A 27,541-nucleotide genomic window follows, 5' to 3' on the forward strand; every position below is an offset into this window, starting at 1 on the left:
CTTAAGTGTAGAACCTAGAACTCTACATATTTTATTCATTGGATGAGGAAAAAATGACGGTCAAGATTAAAAATCATACATATTAGACTATGTTTTCACGACATTCCGGACTCAACATGTGAAAAAACTCACATGTTGATGGAAGAATGAATGAAACGAAGAAGAGTCCATGCATGCTTTATTTTTTCACTTATCTGCATTCACCCATTAATAATAGTTTTGGTTGTAATGGGAAGTTGTTGTGCAAATCAACATCATTGGATTAAAAGATCTAACGACCTCCGTTTGGCATTTGTTCTACGTTTAAGAATGGTTCTACGTTTAAGAATGGTTCTATCTTGATCACAATCCTATATATATATATATATATATATATATATATATATATATATATATATATATATATATATATATATATAGAGTAGTGATCTATGGCAAACACCTCTTAACCATATAACTAGAGAACAAATAATAGCCACAAGATCAAAAAAATCAATGGCTAATATTAATTTTCGAATTTAATGAGATATTAGCTCCCTCAATCACAAATTTACTCCATAATAACAAGTCAGGGGCATTATTGTCATTACACCATCGAATTAAATCCAAAATTGTGTTAGTCATTCAGAAATTCGCGCCGATTCAGTTCGTCTCTCTCGTTCTCCTCTGTTCAATCCGAATCGCCGACTCAACCGCATTCAAGCCGTCGCCGTCGCCGTCGCCGATTAAACCGAATTCAACTCGTCAGCATCATCTACTTTGTCAAACAAATGGATACAAATCAAAAGGATTTTTCGAAAAGTAAGTTTCCTACTGATTAACAATCATTTCTAGGTTTTATTTTAGATCTGATTTAGATTTGTATTCTTTGTAGCTTTCGAACGAACAAAGAAAAAAACAACCGGAAGTTCCGTTTCACTTCACTCAGGCTCGAACCGTGAGTCATTCCTACTATTTATTAATTTTAATATACAATATCTTCGTTTGCTGTGAATATGAAAACCGTAGTTTCTGTGTTTAGATTTATAGTTGTTTCACTGATGTTAAGTGATTATGAAAACCGTAGTTTCTGTAGTAAGATTTATAGTTGTTTCACTGATGTTTAGTGATTATGAAAACCATATGGCCTTTGTATTACGTTTACATGGTTAGATTTATAGTTGTTCTGCAAAAAAGAGTGAAGTGTTTCCTGAACAAGAGTGAAGTGTTTTCTGAACAAGAGTGATGTGTTTTGTGAACAAGAGTGAACTGAAATCAGAATAATAGTGATGTGTTTTTGTGAACAAGAGTGAAGTGTTTTCTGAACAAGAGTGAAGTGTTTTGTGAACAAGAGTGAACTGAAATCAGAATAAGAGTGAAGTGTTTTTGTGAACAAGAGTGAAGTGTTTTCTGAACAAGAGTGAAGTGTTTTTGTGAACAAGAATGAAGTGTTTTTGTAACAAGAGTGATGTGTTTTCTGAACAATAGTGAAGTTTTTCCTGAACAAGAGTGTAGTCTTTTCTGAACAAGAGTGATGCATTTTGTAAACAAGAATGATGCGTTTTCTGAACAAGAGTGAAGTGTTTTGTGAACAAGAGTGAAGTGTTTTATGAACAAAAGTGAAGTGAAATCAGAATAAGAGTGATGTGTTTTGTGAACAAGTGTGATGTGTCTGATTTTTTGCTATATTGATTTTTTTCCTCATATCCATGAAGTTGCTGCAGCCGAAAAAAGGTCTAAGATGCGTGAAGATAGACTGCAACAAAGTGCTGCACGTACAACTGAAATAAGTACAATAAATCAACAGGATGTTCTTCGAACAACAACTTCTGCCGAAATAAGGTCAAAAAAGAAAAATGATATGCAGAAACCAGAGAGTGAGTTATGTAATTATTTATGTATTGGGCATAGTTATTAATGTATAATTTTGAGCTATATTAAGTGTGTATTCACGAATTTGATCAAAAATCTTGTATGTATTTAGCCTCAAAGCGTGGGAGGTCACAATGCATCGACAAACCAGAAATGCCTGCCAGAAAGAAACAGGCTAAAGCAAAGAGTGACAAAGCTATTACTTGTAAAATCAGAAGACCTAAATTGGTCATTAAGATAGGGGTGAAAGTTTTGGTTGATGCCATTGAGAAAATGAACTCCAAACAAAAAGCTGCTTTGGAAGAGATGGGTTTCGGACAGCTTGTGCATTTGAAGATACGATGTATTCCTGCTGACATGGCATTTTCACTACTTGAAAATTTTAATCATGACAACTGCTCCAGAATAAAACTTGTTGATGATCAACCATTACACATCACTGAGGAGGATGTGTATGCTACGTTGGGACTGCCAAGAGGAGAGTTGATGATTAAAAGAGAAAAGAAGCATGAAATGAATGATGTGATGAAGACCATTGTCAATGCTAAGAAGAACAAAGCAATAACCCCAGCTGATTTGCAAGAGCAGCTTGATAGTGATCTAGAAGGTGGTGAGTGGTTTAAGAAAATATTTCTTATTCTGTTGGACAATGTTCTGATCTCACCAACTGCCAACGGAAAATGTCTTGGCCGTATCTTGGACGATATTGGCAACATTTCAAATGTGAGGCAGTACAATTGGTGCAGCTACGTGTTGGATACGCTAATCACAGCACATGATAGCTGGAAACTCAAGAACAAATCCACCCCATTCACTGGACCAATCACTTTCCTCTTGGTGAGTTTTCTATTTTAACCACTCCTTTATAGTGAAGTAAAAACATGCTTAGAGTGAAGTAAAATCAAATTTAGAGTGATGTTTTTCACGGTTAAGTAGTAAATGCATGGTTAGAGTGATGTGTTTTTTATACATGAGTGAAATCAGAATAAGAGTGATGTGTTTTGTAAACAAGAGTGAAGTAAAATGTGAATAAGAGTGAAGTAAAATGTGAATAAGAGTGATGTGTTTTGTAAACAAGAGTGAAGTAAAATGTGAATAAGAGTGAAGTGTTTTGTGAACAAGAGTGAAGTAAAATCAGAACAAGAGTGAAGTGTTTTGTGAACAAGAGTGATGTGTTTTGTGAACAAGAGTGAAGTAAAATGAGAATAAGAGTGATGTGTTTTGTGAACAAGAGTGAAGTAAATGAGAATAAGAGTGAAGTGTTTTGTAAACAAGAGTGAAGTAAAATCAGAATAAGAGTGATGTGTTTTGTAAACAAGAGTGAAGTAAAATGTGAATAAGAGTGAAGTGTTTTGTGAACAAGAGTGAAGTAAAATCAGAACAAGAGTGAAGTGTTTTGTGAACAAGAGTGAAGTGTTTTGTGAACAAGAGTGAAGTAAAATGAGAATAAGAGTGAAGTTTTTTGTGAACAAGAGTGAAGTAAAATGAGAATAAGAGTGAAGTGTTTTGTAAACAAGAGTGAAGTAAAATCAGAATAAGAGTGAAGTCCTTGTAATGCATTTTATTATTGATCTGTTTTTGCAGGCATGCTATGTAGATAGGGTTGTCTACAGAACAAGACTGGTGGTTAGAAGATTCCCAACTGTCCGTAACTGGACAGAATTCATTCTTAAGGAGAGAGGACAGATGGAATTTGATAATGGAGGCACCATTGGAAGAGGAAGCATAGAAAGTATCATTGATCCTGTCTCCATTGAATCTTTATATGCCAACAAGGATTCAATAACTGTCACTACCTCTGTCCCTTCAACTGATGAAGCAACTTTACGTGTTGAAGCCCCCCCTTCAACTGATGATGCCCCCCCTTAACTGATCAAGTTCCTTCGTCTGATGAAATTAAAAGTTCAATTAGGGAGGCTGCAGATGCAATTAGTAAAATGATGAGGTATATAAAGGTTGCTCCAGCAAATACCAATGACATCAATTGCTTCAAAGTTGCAGCTATAAATGCACTAAAGATGGTTGGTGTGGAGGTTGATCAAGGGGACCAAGCTGTTTCTAAGCCAATTGAAAACATGACACAAGCTATGGAAGAGGATCAAGAAGATGATCCAGAATGGATTCAGCTTGTGGAAAAACTGATGGAAATCCATGATGAAAAATGCAAATTAGTGAATGAAGGCACAACAATTTTCCCTGATATTAACTTGGGAAAGAAACCAGTAAGTTCAAGATTTGGAATAGAAACCATGGATATTTTAAACAATTTGATTGTGGTCTGTTGAACTTTAACACTTGACATTTGATTCAGAGTGAACTAAAAACAATTTGTATTATGTTCTGTACTAATGCATAATATTTATTTACTTTTTTGACTTTTTATTCTTATGTTATATCGCATTTCACTATTTGCAGGAGACAAATGAATTTTATGAAGATGTAGCTAAAGCAACATCACAAAACACACAGATGAAGGCATAAAAAAGTGCTTCGAGTGATGTGTTCCATTGTTAAGTGAGGTTTCTGTGTTGCATGTGTATAGTGATGTGTTTGTTAACAAGAGTGAAGTGAATTCAGAATAAGAGTGATGTGTTTTGTGAACAAGAGTGAAGTGTTTTCTGAAAAGAGTGATGTGTTTTGTGAACAAGAGTGAAGTGTTTTCTGAATAAGAGTGATGTGATTTGTTAACAAGAGTGAAGTGAAATAAGAATAATATTGATGTGTTTTGTGAACAAGAGTGAAGTAAAATCGAAGTAAGAATGATGTGTGTTATGAACAAGAGTGAAGTGATTTCTGAACAAGAGTGATGTGTTTTGTGAACAAGAGTGAAGTGTTTTGTGAACAAGAGTGAAGTGAAATATCAATAAGAGTGATGTGTTTTGTAAACAAGTGTGAAGTAAAAATCGTGTTGATAGTGATGTGTTTTCATTTCTTATTATGAAAATAGGACGACATTGTGGATGCCCAAATTGCATCTGCAATAGAAGCATGCAGGGAGATATATGCTGATGATGATTGTGTTCAATCAGAGTTAAATGTATCTGGCAAAAATCCTTCAACCGAAATAGTAGTTTACAATCCAGACATTGTAAGTGTTAAACAATGATATATCTCATCCATTCACCAACACTTTTAACAAACATCAAGTGAACTATATGTCTTATATAGTGATGTTTTCATATCATTCTTGCCCTGACAGGAAACTGCTAGGATTGAACAAATGGAGATACGCTCAAAAGCTGAGAAGAAAATATCAGCTGCATTGAAATCTCCATTCCATGAAAGAGTGGTTAAGGCTAAAACCAAGTTTACCTTGAAAGAGTCACAAGTCTTTTTGTGGATTATGACAACAAATGAATTAAATGAGTAAGATTTATATTATAGTTCTGATTTAGAAAAAAAACATACAAAAGATGTGCTAACACACACACATGTTTGAACAGGGACACCATAGTGTATGATGATGATGTCATAATGGTAACAAAAAGAGAATTCTGTTCACTGTTGCCACATACGCTAATAGAAGTGGGTGTGATAAGTGCATGGGCTTCTTATTTAAATAACATGGAAGAATACAGGTCCCTATCTTCATCGAGGCGCCTCTTTTTCACAACATACCCAACGGTAAGAATAGAATAAATTTTGAACAGTATTGTGATTATGAAAACCGCAGTTTCTGTGGTAAGATTTATAGTTGTTTCATTGATTTTAAGTGATTATGAAAACCGTATGGCCTTTGTATTATGTTTACATGGTTAGATTTACGAGTGAAGTGTTTTGTGAACAAGAGTGAAGTAAAATCAAAGTAAGAGTGGTGTGTTTTGTGAACAAGAGTGAAGTAAATTCAGAGTAAGAGTGATGTGTTTTGTGAACAAGAGTGAAGTAAAATCAAAGTAAGAGTGATGTGTTTTGTGAACAAGAGTGAAGTAAATTCAGAGTAAGAGTGATGTGTTTTGTGAACAAGGGTGAAGTAAAACAAAGTGAATTATTTCAATCCAGATTTAACTTGTCTCATTTTTCAGCTGTATACAGTTGTTCACCGGCCTGATGGGGTCGACCTCATGACCATAATTGATAGATTCTGTGACAATTTACAAACTGAGGTTGAACAAATTCCGTATTTCAAATGGGCCGACGTAGATTTGGTAAATACTGAACACAATTGATTCTTTATTATATTCTCTAGTTGTTTTTATTCTGAAATTATTATTATTATCTATGTAGGTGTTCTTTCCAATTTGTGCTGCGGAACATTACTATACCATATGCTTCAGATTTAGTACTAACAGTATAGTGCTGATTGACAATTCAAAGAATGCTGACGATGTGGACATAACAGTCAAATATGGTGGCATACCTGAAAATGTGGTAAGTATACACGATACAGTGCAGTATTTTTGTGATTACAATGAATTATAGTTCTCTTTATAGTGAACTACATCTGATATTCATGATGATATATTGCAGAAATTATATTTTTGTCATTATTTGACAAAAATGGGGCATCACAACCAAACCAAATCAATAAAGGATGTGAGTATAATAAGGCTCAAAATGCCTTGGAGAACAACATCAAATGTAGAAGATTGCGGAGTTTTTTTGATGCGACATTTGGAATGTTATCATGGTGAGCGCGAACAAGATTGGAAGTGTGGATTAACTACAAGAAGCAAAGGAATACTCCAAAGACTGAGAGCAAAGTATTGCAGCGCATTATTATTGTCGGAAAAAAACCATCAGTCACTGAATATGTTATCTGTAACATCAAAGCATTATGAAGAATATGGGAAAACCAATAACATAGATGTGGAAAAAATGATTGTAAACTTCAAGCGTTCATGAACTATTGTAGAAAACTTCATAAGTGAATTAACAAGTACTTATTTTACATTAATATCTTGTTTACTATTTAATTCACTGTTGTGTTTTGTAAACCACTAAATGATGTGTTTCGTGAAGAAGAGTGAAGTAAACTCAGAATAAGAGTGAAGTCTTTCGTGAAGAAGAGTGAAGTAAAATCAGAATAAGAGTGATGTGTTTTGTGAACAAGAGTGTAACAAAATCAGAATAAGAGTGATGTGTTTTGTGAACACGAGTGAAGTAAAATCAGAGTAAGAGTGATGTGTTTTGTGAACTAGAATGAAGTAAAATGACAGTAAGAGTGATGCGTTTGTGAACAAGACTAAAGTAAAATGACAGTAAGAGTGATGCGTTTGTGAACAAGAGTGAAGTAAAATCAGAGTAAGAGTGAGGTGTTCAATGAACAAGAGTGAAGTAAAATCAGAGTAAGAGTGATGTGTTTTGTGAACAAGAGTGAAGTAAATTCAGAGTAAGAGTGATGTGTTTTGTGAAAAAGAGTGAAGTAAAATCAAAGTAAGAGTGATGTTATGATTGAGAACTATTGTAGAAAACTTCATCAGTGAATTAACAAGTACTTATTTTACATTAATATCTTGTTTACTATTTAATTCACTGTTGTGTTTTGTAAACCACTAAATGATGTGTTTCGTGAAGAAGAGTGAAGTAAACTCGGAATAAGAGTGAAGTCTTTCGTGAAGAAGAGTGAAGTAAAATCAGAATAAGAGTGATGTGTTTTGTGAACAAGAGTGTAACAAAATCAGAATAAGAGTGATGTGTTTTATGAACACGAGTGAAGTAAAATCAGAGTAAGAGTGATGTGTTTTGTGAACTAGAGTGAAGTAAAATGACAGTAAGAGTGATGCGTTTGTGAACAAGACTAAAGTAAAATGACAGTAAGAGTGATGCGTTTGTGAACAAGAGTGAAGTAAAATCAGAGTAAGAGTGAGGTGTTTAATGAACAAGAGTGAAGTAAAATCAAAGTAAGAGTGATGTGTTTTGTGAACAAGAGTGAAGTAAAATCAGAGTAAGAGTGATGTGTTTTGTGAACAAGAGTGAAGTAAAATCAAAGTAAGAGTGATGTGTTTTGTGAACAAGAGTGAAGTAAAATGACAGTAAGAGTGATGCGTTCTGTGAACAAGAGTGATGAACTTACTGGCACTTGAGCATTAGTACTCTAAAAATTCGCATTGAGATAAAATTCACTCAAAAGTGTAATAAAATGAATCATTAGTACTCTAAAAATACTACAATGTGAACTATTTCTATACAAATCCTCATTGCCTCTGATTTGACTTCTCATTAACCTTTTTGCAGTTCCTAGAATCATGGTGTCCAATCTCATGACAGTTTCCACACTTTCGGCCTGGTTTCATTGCTAACTTTATTGCTGACTCCCTCTTCGATTTCTTCCTACTTCCACTTCCCTTTGTACTAACAACCTCAGGAGGATGAACTTCAATATTGTTCGGGACATGTGAGCCATAGAAGTTCTCAATCATTGCTCTCTTCTGTGTGGAAGACAGAACAACATCTTCGCCAAGAAGCTGCTTCCTACCTTCTTCAATAATTGCAGCGAATGCATTGATTTGATCAATGTTCCCTTCAATGCTTTGTGCTGTTTCAATGAATAATCCGTACAAGTTTTTAAATGCAATCTTCTTCTTGTCCACAACAAGGTGTATTTCTTGATCATCACAAAAACCTCCATGTATTGGCTTCACAAACTGTGACTTCAACCATCTTCCTCCATGCAACTTCTCGGGTATCAACTTAACAAAATTATGTTTCAACACACAAAATATATGGCTGCACAATAGACCAAGTCTTTCAAATTTTTTGCATCCACACAAATAGGTGTCATCACCAATGGAGTAAGTCACTGTCCATAAGTTTGAATCCTTGTCCTTTATGTCATATACTTCAATATCTGTATTGGTAGACACTCCTAGAGTTGCACAAGACAAAGAGAAACATGCATATACTATCTCTTCTTGAATTTCAGTATAAGCACTACCACTATATATCGTCGATGCATGTTTCTCGATTTCCAATCCTGTTCGCAAAATAGGTACTTTTGTTGAATCATAGTATTCAAGCTTTGCACTATTACTTCTTTGAGTCTCCAGAGCATGATTATAGTTCATATAAAATTGCATAAGGTTAGCCCGAGACTTTGAGTACCTTTTGAAGAAGTTATTCTGTGATTCAGATATAGAAGTTGTCTTTATCAACGAACTCATCGAAAAATCACGGAAAAAGGCTGGAACCCAAAATTTTCTGGATGCAAACATTGATGAAAACCAGACATTATTGGTCAGCCCATATCTTTCCATTATAGCATGCCAAGTTTCCTCAAATGCATCAGGTTCTATCAACTCTGACCATACACATGCATTCAGTTCCTTCTTTAATTGTTCACTACCAAGCATGTTCTTTGGCAATTTGTCAGCAACTTTATTCATAACGTGCCACATACACCACCGGTGTCTTGTATTGACAAGGACCTCCTCAACAGCAACTTTCATTCCTAAGTCTTGGTCGGTTACAATGAGTTTGGGAGCCACACCCATACACTTTACAAATTGGTTAAATAACCATGAAAAGGAGTTGGCATTTTCCTTGGACAAAAGGCCAGCAGCAAATGTCACAGGGCGACCATGATTATCCTTGCCCGTAAAAGGAGCAAATATCATACAGTATCTGAAATGAAAAACAATTCACTATAAGCATGCAGAAAACACATCACTCTTTTTCACACAATACGTCACTCTTGTTCAGTCAATACTTCACTCTTTTTCACAAAACACTTCACTCTTGTTATGATTTCAGAAAACACATCAATATAAGCATGCAGAAAAATACATCACTCTTTTTCACAAAACACGTCACTCTTGTTCAGACAATACTTCACTCTTTTTCACAAAACACTTCACTCTTGTTATGATTTCAGAAAACACATCAATATAAGCATGCAGAAAAATACATCACTCTTTTTCACAAAACACATTACTCTTGTTAAGAAAACACTTCACTCTTGTTCACAAAACACTTCACTATTTTTCAGAAACACATCACTCATGTTATGATTTCAGAAAACAATTTAACAAAAGAGTAATTAGTGTGCACATACCTGTTTGTGGAGTATGTCGTATCAAACGAAACAATATCTCCATACAAATGGTAGTTTCTTCTGGCAGTAGGATCACACCAAAACAATCGTGTCATCCTATCCTTTGAGTTGACCTCATACTCATATGTAAATGCACTACACAACTCCTTCTTCCTTCGCAACTCATTCAATAACATTTGTGCATCAGCTCCTTCTACATAAGCTCTAAGGTCACGTCTATAGTTGCGCACTTCTAAAACAGTACACCCTACATAATCTAATCCACCAAGCACTTCTTTAAGTAAGCTAAAACTTAAAGTTGGACCAATATTTGCATTAGCACAATCGAGGATGAATTTCTGATGGACTAAATCCAAATTACGGTTCAAATTCATAAAACGCTTATGGCGTTCCTCAACCATCTCATGATTATGGTCTTCAACGAAACTTTGTATAACATAACCAACACCCATAATATACTTCCAAGACACTTTAGCATTACAATAGCACTTAATAGAAGAACGCTTTCGTTTCACCTCAGATTGTTTACTGTTTCTTTGCTTTGTACCTTCTCGGCTACACACCACGTAAATCCAAGTAGTGACATCTTTTTCCTTTTTCGATCCCTTTTTACGGGTGTCAAATCCAACATATCGAGCATAATTATTGTAGAAGTCCAATGCACGATCAAGGGTCATGAAACTTTGTCCAATTTTTGGTTTCAATTCATCTGGGCATTTTGGTACGCAAACCACTGTAAAAAACACAGCACTCTAATAATGAGATTACTGCACTCTTGTTCAGAAAAAGACTTCACTCTTGTTCACAATACACATCACTCTTATTCTGATTTTACTTCACTCTTGTTTACAAAACAAATCACTCTTATTCTCATTTTACTTCACTCTTGTTCACAAAACACTTCACTCTTGTTCACAAAACACTTCACTCTTGTTCACAAAACACATCACTCTTATTCTGATTTTACTTCACTCTTATTTGCAAAACACATCACTCTTATTCTGATTTTACTTCACTCTTGTTCAGAAAACACTTCACTCTTATTCTGATTTTACTTCACTCTTCTTCACGAAACACATCATTTAGTGGTTTACAAAACACAACAGTGAATTAAATAGTAAACAAGATATTAATGTAAAATAAGTACTTGTTAATTCACTGATGAAGTTTTCTACAATAGTTCATGAACGCTTGAAGTTTACAATCATTTTTTCCACATCTATGTTATTGGTTTTCCCATATTCTTCATAATGCTTTGATGTTACTGACAAGAGTGAAGTGTTTTGTGAACAAGAGTGAAGTGTTCTGTGAACAAGAGTGAAGTAAAATGAGAATAAGAGTGAAGTGGTTTGTGAACAAGAGTGAAGTAAAATCAGAATAAGAGTGATGTGTTTTGTGAACAAGAGTGAAGTGTTTTCTGAACAAGAGTGAAGTAAAATCAGAATAAGAGTGATGTGTTTTGTGAACAAGAGTGAAGTAAAATCAGAATAAGAGTGATGTGTTTTGTGAACAAGAGTGAAGTGTTTTCTGAACAAGAGTGAAGTGTTTTGTGAACAAGAGTGAAGTAAAATCAGAATAAGAGTGATGTAAACACATCACTCTTATTCTGAGGGCATCACTCTTGTTCACAAAACACATCACTCATGTTAACAAAACACATCACTCTTGTTCACGAAACACATCACTCTTGTTCACAAAACACATCACTCATGTTAACAAAACACATCACTCTTGTTCACAAAACACATCACTCTTGTTCACAAAACACATCACTCTTATTCTGATTTCACTTCACTCTTATTTGCAAAACAACTGTAAATCTAACCATGTAAACATAATACAAAGACCATACGATTTTCATAATCACTTAACATCAGTGAAACAACTATAAATCTAATCACAAAAACTACGGTTTTCATAATCACAATACACGAAAATATTGTATATTAATAAATAGTAGGAATTGTTATAGAATTGAACAAGAGTGAAGTAATTGTTATAGAATTGAACGAATAATGATTACCTTTAGAAGTCTCAGCTTCCTTGCCCGAAGCTGATGAATCGGAATCGAAATAATCTTCGTCCGACCTCATAATTGAATCCATTGATTTGAATCACGATTATTGATTTGAATCGCGATGAACGGATTGAATAACGAATTGAATCGCGTCGAATTGAATTCAATCGCGATTTGAATGAAGTAATAAGATTTGGAACGAAATTTGGAAAAAAATTGGATCGCAAGTTTGGAAGGAAAGAAAAGATCGCAGATTATGGAGTAATTTGATCGCAGATTTGCATGTTTGATCGCAGATTTAAATTAAGAAAGCAATTTCCAAAATTACCCTCAGCATATTTTCTATAATTAAAATAAATAATATTTGTTCCATTAAGATGTGTGTCTGAGATTTGTTCTCTAGTTATACACTTAAGATTAGTTATACATTGATCACTACTCTATATATATATATATATATATATATATATATATATATATATATATATATATAGGGGATCGTTATTCTCCTTTTCACATCTTAGATCCTTTTTCCTTCTTAATATTACGCGTTAGATCTAAGGCATCAACGGATCAGATTGATTCTATAAAACTGGTTCCGTGTTGCATTATAGAAGGTGGTTGTATGCATTACAGGGTTATTATTGTCATTTGACGGAAAAGTAACTGCCACATTTTGGTATCTGCGAATAATGCACCACATGGTCACGAGTAAAGCATATAATTGACTATATAATGCACAATATGTGAACTGCAATGCATACGAATAAGATGTACCATGTTATGATGTTTGGACACACGTTTCTTGTTTCCCCTAAGGGTTTAATAAGCTTAGGGGCTAGGGTATAGTACGTAGACACGTATGTAATCTTCACATGGTAACGAGTAATGGATATAATTGACTATATAATGCACAATTTGTGAACTGCAATGCATACGAACAAGATGTGCTGTGTTATGATGTTTGACACACGTTTCTTGTTTCCCCTAAGGGTTTAATAAGCTTAGGGGCTAGGGTATAGTACGTACGCATTAATAACAAATTATAAAACGATACGAATAATTCACCAAATTGTCACGAATAATGGATGTTATTCGTATCGTTTTATAATTTGTTATTAATGCGTACGTACTATACCCTAGCCCCTAAGCTTATTAAACCCTTAGGGGAAACAAGAAACGTGTGTCAAACATCATAACACAGCACATCTTGTTCGTATGCATTGCAGTTCACAAATTGTGCATTATATAGTCAATTATTTCCATTACTCGTTACCATGTGAAGATTACATACGTGTCTACGTACTATACCCTAGCCCCTAAGCTTATTAAACCCTTAGGGGAAACAAGAAACGTGTGTCCAAACATCATAACATGGTACATCTTATTCGTATGCATTGCAGTTCACATATTGTGCATTATATAGTCAATTATATGCATTACTCGTGACCATGTGGTGCATTATTCGTAGCGGTTTCCATCCATTATTAGATTACTATTGTACCCTCATAATGCACAAAATAGGACAAATAATGCAACACGGGATTAATTACTCAATGTTGATCTTGACCGTCCATTTCTCTAATCTAATGGCTGATATTAAGAAGGAAAAATGAGGAAATATAGGAAAAGGAAATGAATACATCCCTATATATATATATATATATATATATATATATATATATATATATATATAGTCTACAACACATAGGAAAGACCCTTGGATATTTCGAGGGTCCAACTCAAAACAATCGAACGAAGATAAAGTGCAACTCGATTGGTAGGAGGAGTACAACATTTCTCCTCCATTAAATAGGTCGGAGATTGAGTTATCACAAGATAGCTAGATGTGGAACCATTAGTGGTCATTTATGAAAAAACTTAAAGCAATCGAACATTTATTTTGTTGATTTTATTTTAGTTGATTTCTTTTATTTGCCCTTTTCCGCAACTCATATGTCAATATATTAACATGTCTTTTATAGTCACACACAAGTTCTTTGTATTTGTTGTTTTACTATAACACAATCACCCATGCCTCGGTCGCTTTTTATACTCCAATCGTCCTATATAAATAGGCTAAATTTCCCTTTTCATTTGTCTCATAAAAATAGTCCATACTCCATATTCATTTATGAAAACTTTTTCTCCTTCTATTTTACTTTATCATCTATAGACCCCACTCACCCTCCACTATGTTCTTTCAATTACATTTTCTCATCCTCTCTTACTTTACCAATTATGCATTAAAACATGCGACGTCATCAATTAACCTATTTCTATGAGATGGAGTGAGTAATATCTTTTGTTTCAATTTTTTGTGTGTCATAAATTAATAATTCAAATGTGAATCTCTAACTGTTTTTGTTATATCCTGAATAAAAAGTTGGGTATATCTATATAGAAATTATTGGTAGTATATGACATTCAAGAATGCATATGATTAGCTTGGGACATTTTAGATACGTTTCCGGTTTCCCTATATAGGAGTATATAATTACATATAGTATATTAATTTAATCAAATTAATGGTTTAGCATCCTTATTAGGTAAACTATTAATAATATAGTGCAGAAAAACTCTTAGGGTGTCCACTATGGCGCCGCATCCGCCCGCCGCGCCGCCTCCCCTTCTCACACAGCCGCCCCACCGCCGCGGCGCCCGCATCCGCCCCGTTTCCACACTATAGGGCGCCGCGGCCATCGCCCCACCCATTCTTCCTCCATTCACCTCAGCCGCGGGCTCGCCCCGAACGCGGCTATCCCGCGTCCGCCCCCCTACCGCCCCGATTTCGCCGTCCGCCCGCGCCCTCCACTATAACCCGCCCGCCGCCCGCCGTGGACGCGGCTATAGCCGCGTCCATGCCATAGTGGACACTCTTATGGTGCACATGACAATATTTAATGGAGAAGAAAACACAGATAGGAGCATCGAAAAGAAATTTAAAGCATTAAATGGAAGTCAGTTTAGGTCTCTATCGAAATTAACTATTGATACATCTTTTATTACATTGGCGGGGAGTAGTATGCATGTGTCTCTACATTCAAATCTTTCATATATCCATTCAATAAATCACATGATGTATGCTCTTATTTAGCCTTCTCTACAAATTCAATTTTTTTAATTAATGTCACCACATATAAATTTATGAAATATTCAAAATTGTAGATATAGGATTTGTAAGTGAACACTTGTCAATGTAGTTAGTAAAAAAAAAGCAAGAACAATTGTGCAGCTTGCATTGTAACTTGCTTCAATATGTTTCGGAGTAAGAATAAATTAAAGAGGAGAGATAGAAACAAACCCAAACTAGTACTCCCTCCGTCCGCCATTAGGAGTCTCATTTGAGTTCGGCACGAGTTTTAAGAAATGTAAGAGAAAGTGGGTGAGAAAAGATAGTGGAATATGTGGCCCATTTCTATACATTAGTTTTATAATAGAATGTGAGTGAAATGAGTTAGTGGAAAGTGATGTGTACCTATCATTTATAGTAAGTGAACCGGGACTCCTAATGGAGGATGGACTAAAATAGTAAATCGGGACTCCTAATGACGGACGGATGGAGTAATTTATATAGCTATCTGTATTCCAATAAATTTAATTACTTCTGTCTCATGTTTTTATGAATCAATTAATATATTGTGTATAAATGCACAATCAAAGCACTGTAGTATAAAAAGATAACATAAGATCGAATAAAAAACAAAAAAAATTATGGAAAGTGTGCTGGTTGGATTTGTTGTGTAATGAAATGGCATTAAATATTTATTGGAGCCCTAATTAAATACACACATTATAGGCCTACCACCCCCATTTCCTTTCCACCTTCCCTCCACCGCAAATCCCCCAAGCTATTAATACCACAACCAAACCTATCATCCATTCTCCAACCTACATTCAACACAACACAACAATCTCTCTTCATTCTCTCTCACTCTCTCACACAAGTCACAACTCAACACACAAAAAAATGTCCAAGAAAATGAAAATGCCATCACTCTTCAAGTACAAAAACCCCAAGCAACCATGGCAATGGCCCTCTTGCAACAACCCGGCCACCCTTTCGTTCCGAGCAAGCAACGACGACGTTTTCAAGACCGTAAACTCCGTCTTCCTCGACACCTCCGACGGCCTCGACACCCCCGACTCTTGGTTCACTAACTCCTCAGAGTGCGCCAGCACCACTTTCTCCACTGACGACCACTCCGAGGAAAATAACAACAACAACAACAAAAACGACAAGGCGCTAGAGATGATCATCCGAGACGTGAGGAGGTCATCAGAGAGGCTCTTCTTCGAGCCGGGCGACACGAGCTCGATCCTCCTCGACAAGGAGGCGGAGACGACAAAGAAAGCCGCGGAGGCACTTCTGCCGTTCGAGGAGAGTGTGGCGCTGGCGATGGAGTCGGAAGATCCTTACATGGATTTCAGGAAATCCATGCAAGAGATGGTGGAGAGCCATGGATTGGAGGAGTGGGACCGCTTGGAGGAGCTTCTTGGATGGTATTTGAGGATGAATTCCAAACAAAACCACGGATTTATCGTTGGTGCCTTCGTCGATCTCCTCGTTGGAACGGCCAACGATTCTTGTCCTTCCACAACCATTTATCGCTCCGATTCGACCTCCTATTCTTCTGCTGATTCTTGTTTCTCCTCCCCTCCCTCCCCTGTTTCTTGTCGGGATCGGGTCGAGGGAGGAGGAGATGTCATTAATGTACAATCTTAGCCTCTTAATTATGTATCTATTCATCCCACATTCGGTGTCAATACTACAACTAGGCTATGAGAATCCATGGTTTTTTCCTCTTTCTCTCTCACACACACAAAATAAGTACTACTAATTGATAGCATCGGGCATAGTTAATTTGTACCAAATTTATGAACCGTTAATATTAACATGGAGTGTTTGGACACTTTACCATGTACGTGTATGTGTTATAGCATCAAAATTTGCGTCTTTTTCTGTTATTTCACTACTTTCTCCTCTCGACTTACTTTTACAAGTAAGATTGAATAAGAGAGAGATGCAAAATGCAAATGAAAATGAAACAGGCTGGAGTGATGAAATAGTCCAATTTCAATTTCCAACTTGATTGACATTCGTACCAATTGGGGGGGGGGACCATTTATTGTAATATTTTTATGGCATTTGTCTCAAAATATACATTGTTTCCTTATATTTTCTCCCTTGTCAGAAAACACAACACCAAACATACGTTTCAACAGATCTTTTGCTTCTTAACAAATCTAGATCGCCAAACCCACTATTCATTTTTCATTCAATAACAAGAATGAAATACTATTGTTATTAGGTAAGAATAGAAAGGAAGTATATATACATAGTTCTTTTGTTAATTTTAATGGACTAACTAGTAGATGTAGGCATCTACTTTTCGTGTATCCCCACCTCTGCCTTTATATTTCACAAATGTCACGCCATTTTCATGCTACAGAGTGGAGAACAAGAATTGCCACTCACGAAATAATTTTGTATTCAATTTTTTTTTATTCTTTTAGAGCTACCATGTTAAAATTTCACAAATTGAGATACCAAAGCATCATTGGTGATTCTGTGTCAGTAACTTTGACAAAATACGATGAGGTAAAAAATTTGTAAGAAATTGCATTTCATAACCCAATTATTGACCTCATCATTTTATTCTGCACGAAAAATATGTGCTAAACTTACTAATTCCAGAGTTATGGAAAAGGCGAAAAAATCGATATCCAAATATATGGTTGTGGTTGTGGTTGTGGTTGTGATTTTGATTAACACATGCAGGAAAAATTCGAGATCCAAAATGTGGTGCAATTACTATTCATTCACGAGCACTTATTTCACAATAGTCAGCAATTGGTTAACAGCAGATGGATTCAAAATAGAACTAAACTAACTACTCCTCTGCAACTTGACATACACTCCACTATACAACACTGTCATTTGAAATATATTTTCAATTCACTGACAAAAACAGTAAACACTTATTGAATGAACACGCTTTCAAAAAGTGGAACAAAAGATCATACACACAAATGTGCTATATGAATTGTGAATATAATTATTGATTTTTAGTTTAGTATACAAACTTTGACCTAATGGTATTGCAAATGCAATCTTCAAGAATCAAAGTGTGCCTATAGTTTCGAAACACAACAAGATTTCATTGTATATAGATCGACCTTCTCAAGTGTGGAGCTCAACGAATAAAACGTCAAATAAAAAGCTCCATAATGATCGATCATCTAAATAAAACAAGAGACATGAGGCCCATGACAGCTATGACCTAGACAACGAGAGGGAGAGGATGAGCTCCGCCTCTTGCCTCTATCTCGACTCCAAAATCCAAATACTTGTCAAACTTACAAGCCCAAACTTGTAGGGATAATATTTTCTTAGTCGTTTAGGAAGTAAATGGCGTAGAGAGTAACAAACCTCATGTACACTAATTGTTCCTGATTCAAACCAATATAGCTAGCAGCAATGTCAGGCACAATCAGGCTTAAGATTCAACACTTACCTCTTGTGAACGATGAGGGCAAAGATTGAAATCCAAAACAGGTAACAGGAAGCCAACAAGTGAAAATAACAAGTACAAACACAAAAGAAGGCACTGAGCCACAATGACTTACAAGCAGTCAAGTTTTTTTAAATCATTCCATTTGGTAGAAGTAGGCAGAATGGGCTCATCTTAGTCCGACTCATAAAACTCTCCTTCATCGGATGGCTCATCAAAGGATCGAATGTCAAGCTGGTAACGAAGAATTCCACCAATGCCACCAAATCCTCGGCAGAACTGTGATCCTTCCTGGGATCGATTTGTCACAAATTCAAGTGAACAACCAAAGTTTCTATATTCATTTGCAAACCACTCCAGTAGTGGCATTTTTTCTTGAACCTCCAATTCTCCGGATGTTTCAGCATCCTTGAAGTTGCTCTGGTCACGCTCTTGCTCCTTGTTTAAGTATTTGATGACAATCTCATTGGTCACACTGTTTTTTAGTGTATAACGATTTATATCCAAGTTTTCCCACACTATCAATGTTTCAACAGCTCCCATCTCCAAAGCTTTTATCGTATCATCCACACCAAATACATATTTCCCAGTATCTTGACTGATTTCTTCAAAGAATTTCCCTATTAAGCGTTTCTCTTGTATGAACTTAACATTGGACAAAATCTCAGCAGATAGTTCAATGGCCTGATTGAAACCATTTTCCCCACCATAGGAGACATCTACCACATTCAGTATCTTGGCTTGGAGGCGAGGATCAAACATATCAGATTGACTCAGCTCAGTCTTGAAATCAGCTGACCCAGCAAGTATCAACCCTGACACATTCGGCTGACTGGTAGCAGGATTAATGAAGAATTGAGTGGCAAGCTCTGCAGTCTTCCTCACATAGTTGTGACGCTTCTCCATTCGAAGACGAGCAAATCGTAGAGCTGATTGTCCTCCTCTTCCATGTTTCTTTGGAAGATCAACTGAGAACTTGTGAAGCACTTCTCTTGTATTACCACTTAAGGTTCCAAAAAGGGTCCCATTACCATCCATGACGATAAACCCAAACTTTTCATCAGATTCCAAGAGTTGACTCAAAGGCTCTGTATGAAATTTATTGTCACAAAGGTAAAGAGAAGCATTTATGGCCTTAAAAGGTGCAAAGTCGAAAGTGACTTTTTTCTCTTTTCCATCATCTGTGATTATAGTACCAGTATAGAGCACGAGGCCATTCGGTGGGACCTTGCTATACAACTTTAGCCTCTGCTGCGCAGAGGTGATTGCACCTAGCACTGATTGACGATTCACCCTACTTTTAATATTAGACGCTGTTCCATACTCTTCTGCCAGCATTTTGGTGACCCGGGCTATTTGATCACCTGGGGGAATTATAAGGGATATCATGCTGGTACCATTTCCTTTAGCAGCTTCTAGAGCCTTAATCAATTTCTTTATTTTCCATATTTCAATATTCCTATCATTTTCCTGGCCTTCTGCCATCGTGACTTGTATAACCAGCTATTCACCAAATACCTAACAAAAAGTGTAGTAGGAGACAATTGTGAATTCATCTTCATAAGTTGAAATCCAAAATAAAATAAATTAAGATAGTGCTCCAGAGTCCAGAGGCACGTCACACATGAAGATTGCTCTGTGTCTAGCAGAATTTACCACATCAAATTGGAAAACTGTAAATTAGGGCCTAGGTTGTTAGATGTTACAGTGGGCTAGGCACAGTTCCGCTCATTGAAGTGTACCTGATACGTGAATGGGAGATCAACCAAACCCTAGTTAAGTTGATTTGTTTTTACAGTTTTACTTCACATTTTCGATGTGGGACAATAGATGTTGATATCTCAACATGGGGAACTTTTAATTGCAAATTCTTTCTGATTAAATATAGTAATAAATCCACTGCTTAGTGGTAATGCAGGCAGATTATCAGCCTCTTTTGTTGCAGAAACAAATCAGAGTTTCACACACAACCCAGCCAAAAATCAGCATATATTCTTTGCTACAATCAAATGAAAGAATGCTTATAAACATGACAATGCAAGCTTCAAATTAATTGGAATGCAGCAAACATGATCTATTCTTTGCTTTTACTGGACACTAATATAAAATGGTATTTTCATCTTGTACTCGATAATATTTCAGTTTGCTCTCTTCCAAGCCCCACGTCATTAAAGGACAACATTATAATTCTGTAATTTTTTTAGAGGAAGCTTGTACGTGTAAATTGTCATTAATAAACCTCTTTAAGTTACTTGTGAAAGTGTGTCCATGCAAACTACTGGAGCTCGGCTTCTGAGCTCGGAAATGAAGCTCGGCTTTGAGTCCGGTTGTGATCGAGTGGTGGAGCCTCGGCAGCTCCGAGAAGAGATCAAGAAATAAAGCTCGGCTTTGAGCTAGCCGAGAAAGGCAGTTCGGTTGATAGCCGAGAAAGGCAGTTCGGTTGATAGCCGAGAAATGCAGTTCGGTTGCTAACCAAGAATGGCAGTTCGGTTTTAGCCGAGCAGCGGTTATAACTAACTTTGGGAAATAGAGTTAGTTGGATTTTATTTCTTGATTGCATCTTGTATAAATAGCTCGATAGAGCTCAGTAGTGAGAGAGCAGAATTACACCATATACACACACTCAGAGAGATTAAATCTCAAGATAGCAAGCAGTTGTGAGCGGTAGAGTGTGAGTGTGAGTTCGTTGTAATTGTAAAGAGTTCGTCAATAAGATTCCGGTCATCTTCTCCGTGGACGTAGGTGGATTATCACCGAACCACGTTATATCGTTTGCGTGCTTTATTTCCTCGTTCGTGCGTGTGTGAGATCGGCGGTATCACGACCCAACAAGTGGCGCCGTCTGTGGGAAACGTTGAAACGTTTTCTTGATTGGTTTTCTGGGCGAGTTGAAGTCCGGGAGCTCTGTTGTCTGAGCCGATCTTGGCGATTGCCCACCGTTTGTTCGAGAAATGTCCACGGCCAGGTTCGAGGTGGAGAAGTTCACCGGCAGAAACGATTTTGGGCTGTGGAGGCTGAAGATGAAGGCCATCTTGATGCAGCAAGGCCTATGGGATGTCTTGAAGGGAAATAGTGATCCTAAAGAGAATCCGGAGGCCGACGAGAAGGAGAAAGGGAGGCTTCAAGACATGCAATACAAGGCCTATAGCACCCTGATCTTAAACTTGACAGATAGGGTGCTTAGAGAGGTTTCCAAGGAGGAGACAGCCGCAGGGGTGTGGACAAAACTTGAGTCATTATATATGACCAAGTCCCTTGCAAATCGATTGCATTTGAAGCAGAAACTTCTTGCCTTCAAGTTCTCGGATGGAAGAAGCATTGCTGAGCAGCTTGAGGAGTTCGGAAAGTGTATTGATGATCTTGAAAACATCGATGAGGTAATCAAGGATGAGGACAAAGCCTTGATGTTGCTGAATTCCCTTCCTAAAAGTTTCGAACATTTCAAGGATGCGGTGCTACTTGGAAGAGAGTCCAAGGTTACCTATGAGGAGATTCATTCTGCCCTAAAATTGAAAGAATCACAGAGGATTGATCATCCAACTTCTTCAAGGAAAAATGATCCAGTAGCTGAAAGTTTGTATCTGAAGAAAAGTCAGAACAAGAAAGGCTTCAAGAAAAAGAAACCAAAGAAGGAGAGGGCTGAGGGAGAGAAGGAGACCAGGAGCTGCTATTATTGCAAGAAACCGGGCCATTTAAAGAAATCTTGCAATGCTTGGAGAAGGAAGCAAGGGCAAGAGATGGCTGGCAACCTGGAGACTGCTGATCTAGCTCAAGAGGTGGAGGCCAACGAGGCCTTGAATATACACTCAGGAGCAAAGATTGAAGAGTGCTGGATTATGGACTCGGGCTGCTCCTTCCATATATGCTCTCACAAATCCTGGTTTCAAGAATTGTCAGCATGGAGAGGATCAGTGATGCTGGGGAATGATCAGACGTGTGATGTCAAGGGCATTGGGGAGATCAAGCTCAGAATGAAGGGTGGAAGTGTCAAGACTCTCACAGAGGTCAGGTTTATACCACAGATCAAGAGAAACTTGATCTCTCTTGGATTGTTAGAATCAAAGGGGTACAAGTTTGATTCCAGTAATGGGATTCTCAGAGTAACAAAGGGTTCCAGAATCATTATGGAGGCCCAAAGAAAGAATAGCTTGTACTACTTGCTGGGAGAGACAGTGGTTGATGCAGTGAATGTTGCTCAGTCAGAGAATCTTAATATTTGGCATGCTAGGCTGGGACATGTGGGTGAAAAGGGCATCAGGCAGCTGGCCAAACGTGGTGTGATGAAGTTAGGTACATCAGAGAAACTGAGTAAGTGTGAATCTTGCATTCTTGGAAAGGCGAAGAAGCTGCCATTCACTGGTGGGAAGCACACTTCAACCGCACCCTTTGTGTATGCCCACAGTGACCTTTGGGGGCCATCTCCAACTGAATCCATAGGTGGAGGTAAGTATTTCATCTCCATCATAGATGATTATTCAAGAAAAGTATGGATATATATCCTGAAAGAGAAGTCCCAAGCATTTGAGAAGTTTAGAGAATGGCATGCTAGATATGAGAATGAGAAAGGGTCAGTGCTGAAATATCTTAGGACTGATAATGGCATGGAGTTTCTGTCTACTGAATTTGATAGCTTCTGTAAGGAGAAGGGAATAAGGAGACATAGGACAGTGCCAAGAAACCCCCAACAAAACGGGTTGGCAGAGAGAATGAATAGGACATTGCTAGAGAAAGTGAGATGTATGCTATTTTATTCTGGAATGCCAAAGAAGTTTTGGGCAGAGGCCGTTTCTACTGCAGCTGCCCTCATCAATAAGTGTCCTTCTTCAGCAATCTCTGATGAGACCCCAGATCAGAGATGGTATGGGAGCTTGGGAGATTATTCTGCATTGAAGATTTTTGGATGTGCAGCTTATGCACATATAAGGCAGAATAAATTAGAACCAAGAGCCAAGAAATGTGCAATGTTAGGATACCAAGATGGTGTGAAGGGATACAGATTGTGGAACTTGGATGGAGAAGGTCAGAATGTTATAGTGAGCAGAGATGTAATATTCAATGAAGAAGAAATGCCATTCAAGAAAAATGGAAGAGCCTCTGATGGTGGCAGCAGCTCTAGTATGCAGAACTTTGAGTTTGGTGAAGGATCTGGTGGAACAGATACAGATGAGGATGCTGATATTACAGAAAATCAAGAAGAAGGTGGAGTACTTAATCCTCAACCAGCTCAGGATGTGAGTGATCATGATCCACCAATGGAGCAAGCTGCTGCAAGTCAGGAAATTAGAAGGAATCCGAGGAGGAATGCAGGCTTGCCTAGTAGGTTTTCAGATTATGATATGAGCTTCTTTGCTCTATGTGTAGCAGAAGTACTCATGTTTTCAGAGCCCTCGACCTATGAAGAAGCCATGAGTTGCAAGGAAAGTCAGAAATGGATCAAGGCCATGGAAGAAGAAATTGAGTCCCTATTGAAAAATGGAACTTGGGTTTTGGTGATTGATCCAGGGATACAGAAACTGATCAGTTGCAAATGGTTGTTCAAAAAGAAGGTAGAGGTGGGGGAGGTTGAAAGCATACGTTTTAAGGCAAGGCTGGTTGCTAGGGGGTTCACACAAGTGGAGGGAATTGATTACACAGAGGTGTTCTCTCCAGTGGTGAAACATACTTCCATTCGGATCTTGTTGGCCATGACTGCTCATTTTAACTGGGAGCTGCATCAACTCGATGTGAAGACAGCTTTTTTACATGGAGATCTAGAGGAAACAATCTACATGATGCAGCCTAAAGGCTTTGAGAAACCTGGAGAGGAGAAGAAAGTTTGCTTGCTGAAAAAGAGCCTATATGGCCTCAAGCAAAGTAGTAGGCAGTGGAACAAGAAATTCCATGAGCAGATGGAGCTGATGGATTTTGAGAGATCAAACTTTGATAGCTGTGTATATATCAAGAGAAAGGGAGATCTGATAGTTGCCTACTTATTGCTGTATGTAGATGACATCCTGTTGGCTGGATCTAGCAAGAATGAGCTGCAGATTGTCAAGAAGGAACTGAAGCAGAAGTTTGAAATGAAAGACCTTGGGGAGGCAAAGCGGATCCTAGGGATGGATATCATCAGAGACAGAGGAAAAAGGGAGCTGAGGTTGGTTCAAGCTGATTACATCAGGAAGGTGATAGAAAAGTATCAAGTGAAGGATGCAAGGTTCGTCTCCACTCCATTGGCAGGCCATTTCAAACTTAGCAAAGAACAAGAGCCAAAGACAGATGAAGCTAGAAGGGAAATGAGTCTGATACCCTATGCGAATATAGTGGGCAGTGTGATGTACTTGATGATTTGTACAAGGCCGGATGTTGCTCATGCTATAAGCGTGGCCAGTAGGTACATGGCTGACCCGGGCAGAGAGCACTGGGCCGCGCTGAAATGGATCTTGAAGTATCTAAAGGGATCTGTAATGATTGGTTTGAAGTTTGGTGGTGGAGCCTGGTCTGAAAAGGATGAAGTTCTTGAGGGATTTTGTGATTCGGATTATGCTGCCAACTTGGACAACAGAAAATCCCAAAGTGGCTACATATTCACGTTATTTGGCACAGCAGTGAGTTGGAAATCAAATCTACAGTCTGTGGTTGCATTGTCTACGACCGAGGCTGAGTATATTGCGCTAACAGAGGCTGCAAAGGAAGGAAAATGGCTGCAAGGGATACTACAAGATCTAGGAATGAAGCTGGGAGCAGTGAAGATTAACTGTGACAGCAACTCGGCTATATGTTTAGCAAAACATCAAATGTTCCATGAGAGGTCGAAGCATATAGATGTGAGGAGACACTTCATCAGAGATGAGATTCAAAGTGGAAAGATCAATGTGGTGAAAGTTCCTACCGAAGAAAATGCATCAGACATGTTGACAAAATCTCTGCCAACTTCGAAATTCAAACATTGTTTGAAGTTGGTTGAGATTGTGGAGTGTTGAAGCTTGTAACAAGGATTGAGAAGGGAATCCGGATATTGATGGAGTTTTGCAAGGACAAGGTGGAGATTTGTGAAAGTGTGTCCATGCAAACTACTGGAGCTCGGCTTCTGAGCTCGGAAATGAAGCTCGGCTTTGAGTCCGGTTGTGATCGAGTGGTGGAGCCTCGGCAGCTCCGAGAAGAGATCAAGAAATAAAGCTCGGCTTTGAGCTAGCCGAGAAAGGCAGTTCGGTTGATAGCCGAGAAAGGCAGTTCGGTTGATAGCCGAGAAATGCAGTTCGGTTGCTAACCAAGAATGGCAGTTCGGTTTTAGCCGAGCAGCGGTTATAACTAACTTTGGGAAATAGAGTTAGTTGGATTTTATTTCTTGATTGCATCTTGTATAAATAGCTCGATAGAGCTCAGTAGTGAGAGAGCAGAATTACACCATATACACACACTCAGAGAGATTAAATCTCAAGATAGCAAGCAGTTGTGAGCGGTAGAGTGTGAGTGTGAGTTCGTTGTAATTGTAAAGAGTTCGTCAATAAGATTCCGGTCATCTTCTCCGTGGACGTAGGTGGATTATCACCGAACCACGTTATATCGTTTGCGTGCTTTATTTCCTCGTTCGTGCGTGTGTGAGATCGGCGGTATCACGACCCAACATTACTCCTTGTCTTTAGTTCACTATTTATTTCCTACTTAGCTCATCACCTTCTTCTCTAAGCATGACCAACAATGACATGATAGAGCTTCCAAAGACTCAAAAGAGTATATCTTAAATGTCACTGAATGATTACAAAATCATAAAATCTATCGAAATCACCAATTAATATTCTAAATTAAGCCCATGGTGTACCCTTTATCAACCAATAAAGTCAAGAATGGTGAACAGTATCATTGCAAAGCCAGATAAAGAACCGATTATAGATGTGAATGATCCGTCGGGATGGGAAGGCCTTTCAAAATGGAACTCAGTTTCAGAACTCATTAGTGGTAACCAGTTTTACAAGCAATTGATGTTACACCCTTGCAACAAATACTAATAAAATCACTTGGATGTTAATGAAAAAGAACTTGGCTCAAGGAGGCTGAATCTCTTGGCTTGAAAGGTGTTGAAGCTAAACACCTGGGTTTCTATGAATTTCAATAAACATACATACATGTGCATTATACATGTAGGTATGGTTGTATTTTACTTTTGCTACTTGAAAAACATAGGCATGCATTATTAGCACATACTTCTATACATATAGTGCACATATGTATGCTAGTGAACGAACAACGGAGAGTTGAAAGTAAACTAAAAGATTGCATTTTACCCTTGTTTTACAATAAATACACCCTTCCAAATGCAACAGAATACTTACAATACAAACCACAAACCTCACATAGCAAAATCATCAACCACAACCACAAACATGTTAAAATAATAATAACCCATCTAAAAAGTGTAAGTCTCTTTTCTCTATTTCATTTAAAAAGAACTAAAGCTTATTCATACATATTTCAACTCTCATCCATCATTAGATCATCGATTCTTCTAAGAAGTTTCTGAAATCGATCTTCCCCAGCATGATTTTAACAGATTTCATTCATCATGATCCCAAAAACACCCACCAAATTGAGGGGTTAGAATAATGACCACGTCAAGACTCAACCATGCCATGGATCGGTATGAAAAAGAAACATTTGAAATGAACTCAAACTAAATCAAGAAAACAACAAAGCAATTATGTGAAGTAAATCCAGTATAACACCCAACCAATTTAAGAGAAATAATCAATACACACCTTTGAGAGACACAAAAGGGTTTCGCAGAAAGTAGTCGGACCGCCCTGCAAAATTGCGAAATTTTATCGGATTGGAGATATACACGGATAAATCAAATAGATATAATTAAAAAACAAACAAATTTCGGTGGGTTTTCACTCTGAACGCTGTACTCACTTGTCACTGCTGGCGGGGAGTGACGGCCAGGGAATTTAGGACTTTGTTTGGTTTTGATTTTATGCTTTTGTATCCCAGGATTGCATCCTTTTTTTTAATGCACAGTCCTAAATTTTGATATATTTACATTTAAAGTATTGAGTATTTGACAATATTTTTTTGTAGGATTCAAATATCTACTACCAGGTTATTTTAATACATTTTCATATTTTAAATAAATCAATATCAGATATCTTAAGACCTTAGTATAAAATCATATAAACCACATTGCATTCTTGT

General features: G+C 37.3%; 3 protein-coding genes and 1 long non-coding RNA gene across 4 annotated transcripts; 2 read left to right on the plus strand and 2 right to left on the minus strand.

The window, feature by feature from the left end:
* The first annotated feature begins 753 nt into the window (after positions 1-753).
* Positions 754-1,763, plus strand: LOC121743413. The gene is made up of 3 exons (XR_006038252.1): positions 754-801; positions 875-937; positions 1,695-1,763. It is a non-coding gene; the product is annotated as an uncharacterized LOC121743413 (long non-coding RNA).
* A 6,222-nt stretch (positions 1,764-7,985) lies between these two features.
* On the minus strand, positions 7,986-10,518 carry LOC121785065 (protein FAR1-RELATED SEQUENCE 5-like). Its single transcript, XM_042183431.1, has 2 exons — positions 9,842-10,518; positions 7,986-9,411 (listed from the first exon to the last, which is right to left on the minus strand). The coding sequence occupies exons 1-2, from the start codon at positions 10,516-10,518 to the stop codon at positions 7,986-7,988; spliced, it is 2,103 nt and encodes a 700-aa protein (XP_042039365.1).
* A 5,153-nt stretch (positions 10,519-15,671) lies between these two features.
* On the plus strand, positions 15,672-16,771 carry LOC121799851 (transcription repressor OFP13-like). Its single transcript, XM_042199361.1, has one exon. The coding sequence runs from the start codon at positions 15,829-15,831 to the stop codon at positions 16,582-16,584; it is 756 nt and encodes a 251-aa protein (XP_042055295.1). The 5' UTR covers positions 15,672-15,828; the 3' UTR covers positions 16,585-16,771.
* A 1,526-nt stretch (positions 16,772-18,297) lies between these two features.
* Positions 18,298-27,364, minus strand: LOC121749419 (eukaryotic peptide chain release factor subunit 1-3-like). Its single transcript, XM_042143992.1, has 3 exons — positions 27,263-27,364; positions 27,106-27,150; positions 18,298-19,891 (listed from the first exon to the last, which is right to left on the minus strand). Exon 3 carries the CDS (start codon positions 19,856-19,858, stop codon positions 18,548-18,550), a length of 1,311 nt encoding a protein of 436 aa, XP_041999926.1. The 5' UTR covers positions 19,859-19,891; positions 27,106-27,150; positions 27,263-27,364; the 3' UTR covers positions 18,298-18,547.
* Positions 27,365-27,541: the final 177 nt, after the last annotated feature.

The sequence above is a fragment of the Salvia splendens genome, chromosome 1 (genome assembly GCF_004379255.2).
Source record: "Salvia splendens isolate huo1 chromosome 1, SspV2, whole genome shotgun sequence".
NCBI classification, from domain to species: Eukaryota; Viridiplantae; Streptophyta; class Magnoliopsida; order Lamiales; family Lamiaceae; genus Salvia; species Salvia splendens.

What these genes read in the sequence shown, in the direction of transcription:
- LOC121749419 (XM_042143992.1), bottom strand. Translation starts at nt 19,858, where the DNA reads ATGGCAGAAGGCCAGGAAAATGATAGGAATATTGAAATATGGAAAATA.
- LOC121799851 (XM_042199361.1), top strand. Translation starts at nt 15,829, where the DNA reads ATGTCCAAGAAAATGAAAATGCCATCACTCTTCAAGTACAAAAACCCC.
- LOC121785065 (XM_042183431.1), bottom strand. Translation starts at nt 10,518, where the DNA reads ATGACCCTTGATCGTGCATTGGACTTCTACAATAATTATGCTCGATAT. An exon ending in ACGACATACTCCACAAACAG is followed by an intron (nt 9,412 to 9,841) that starts GTATGTGCACAC and finishes TTTTCATTTCAG; the next exon opens with ATACTGTATGATATTTGCTC.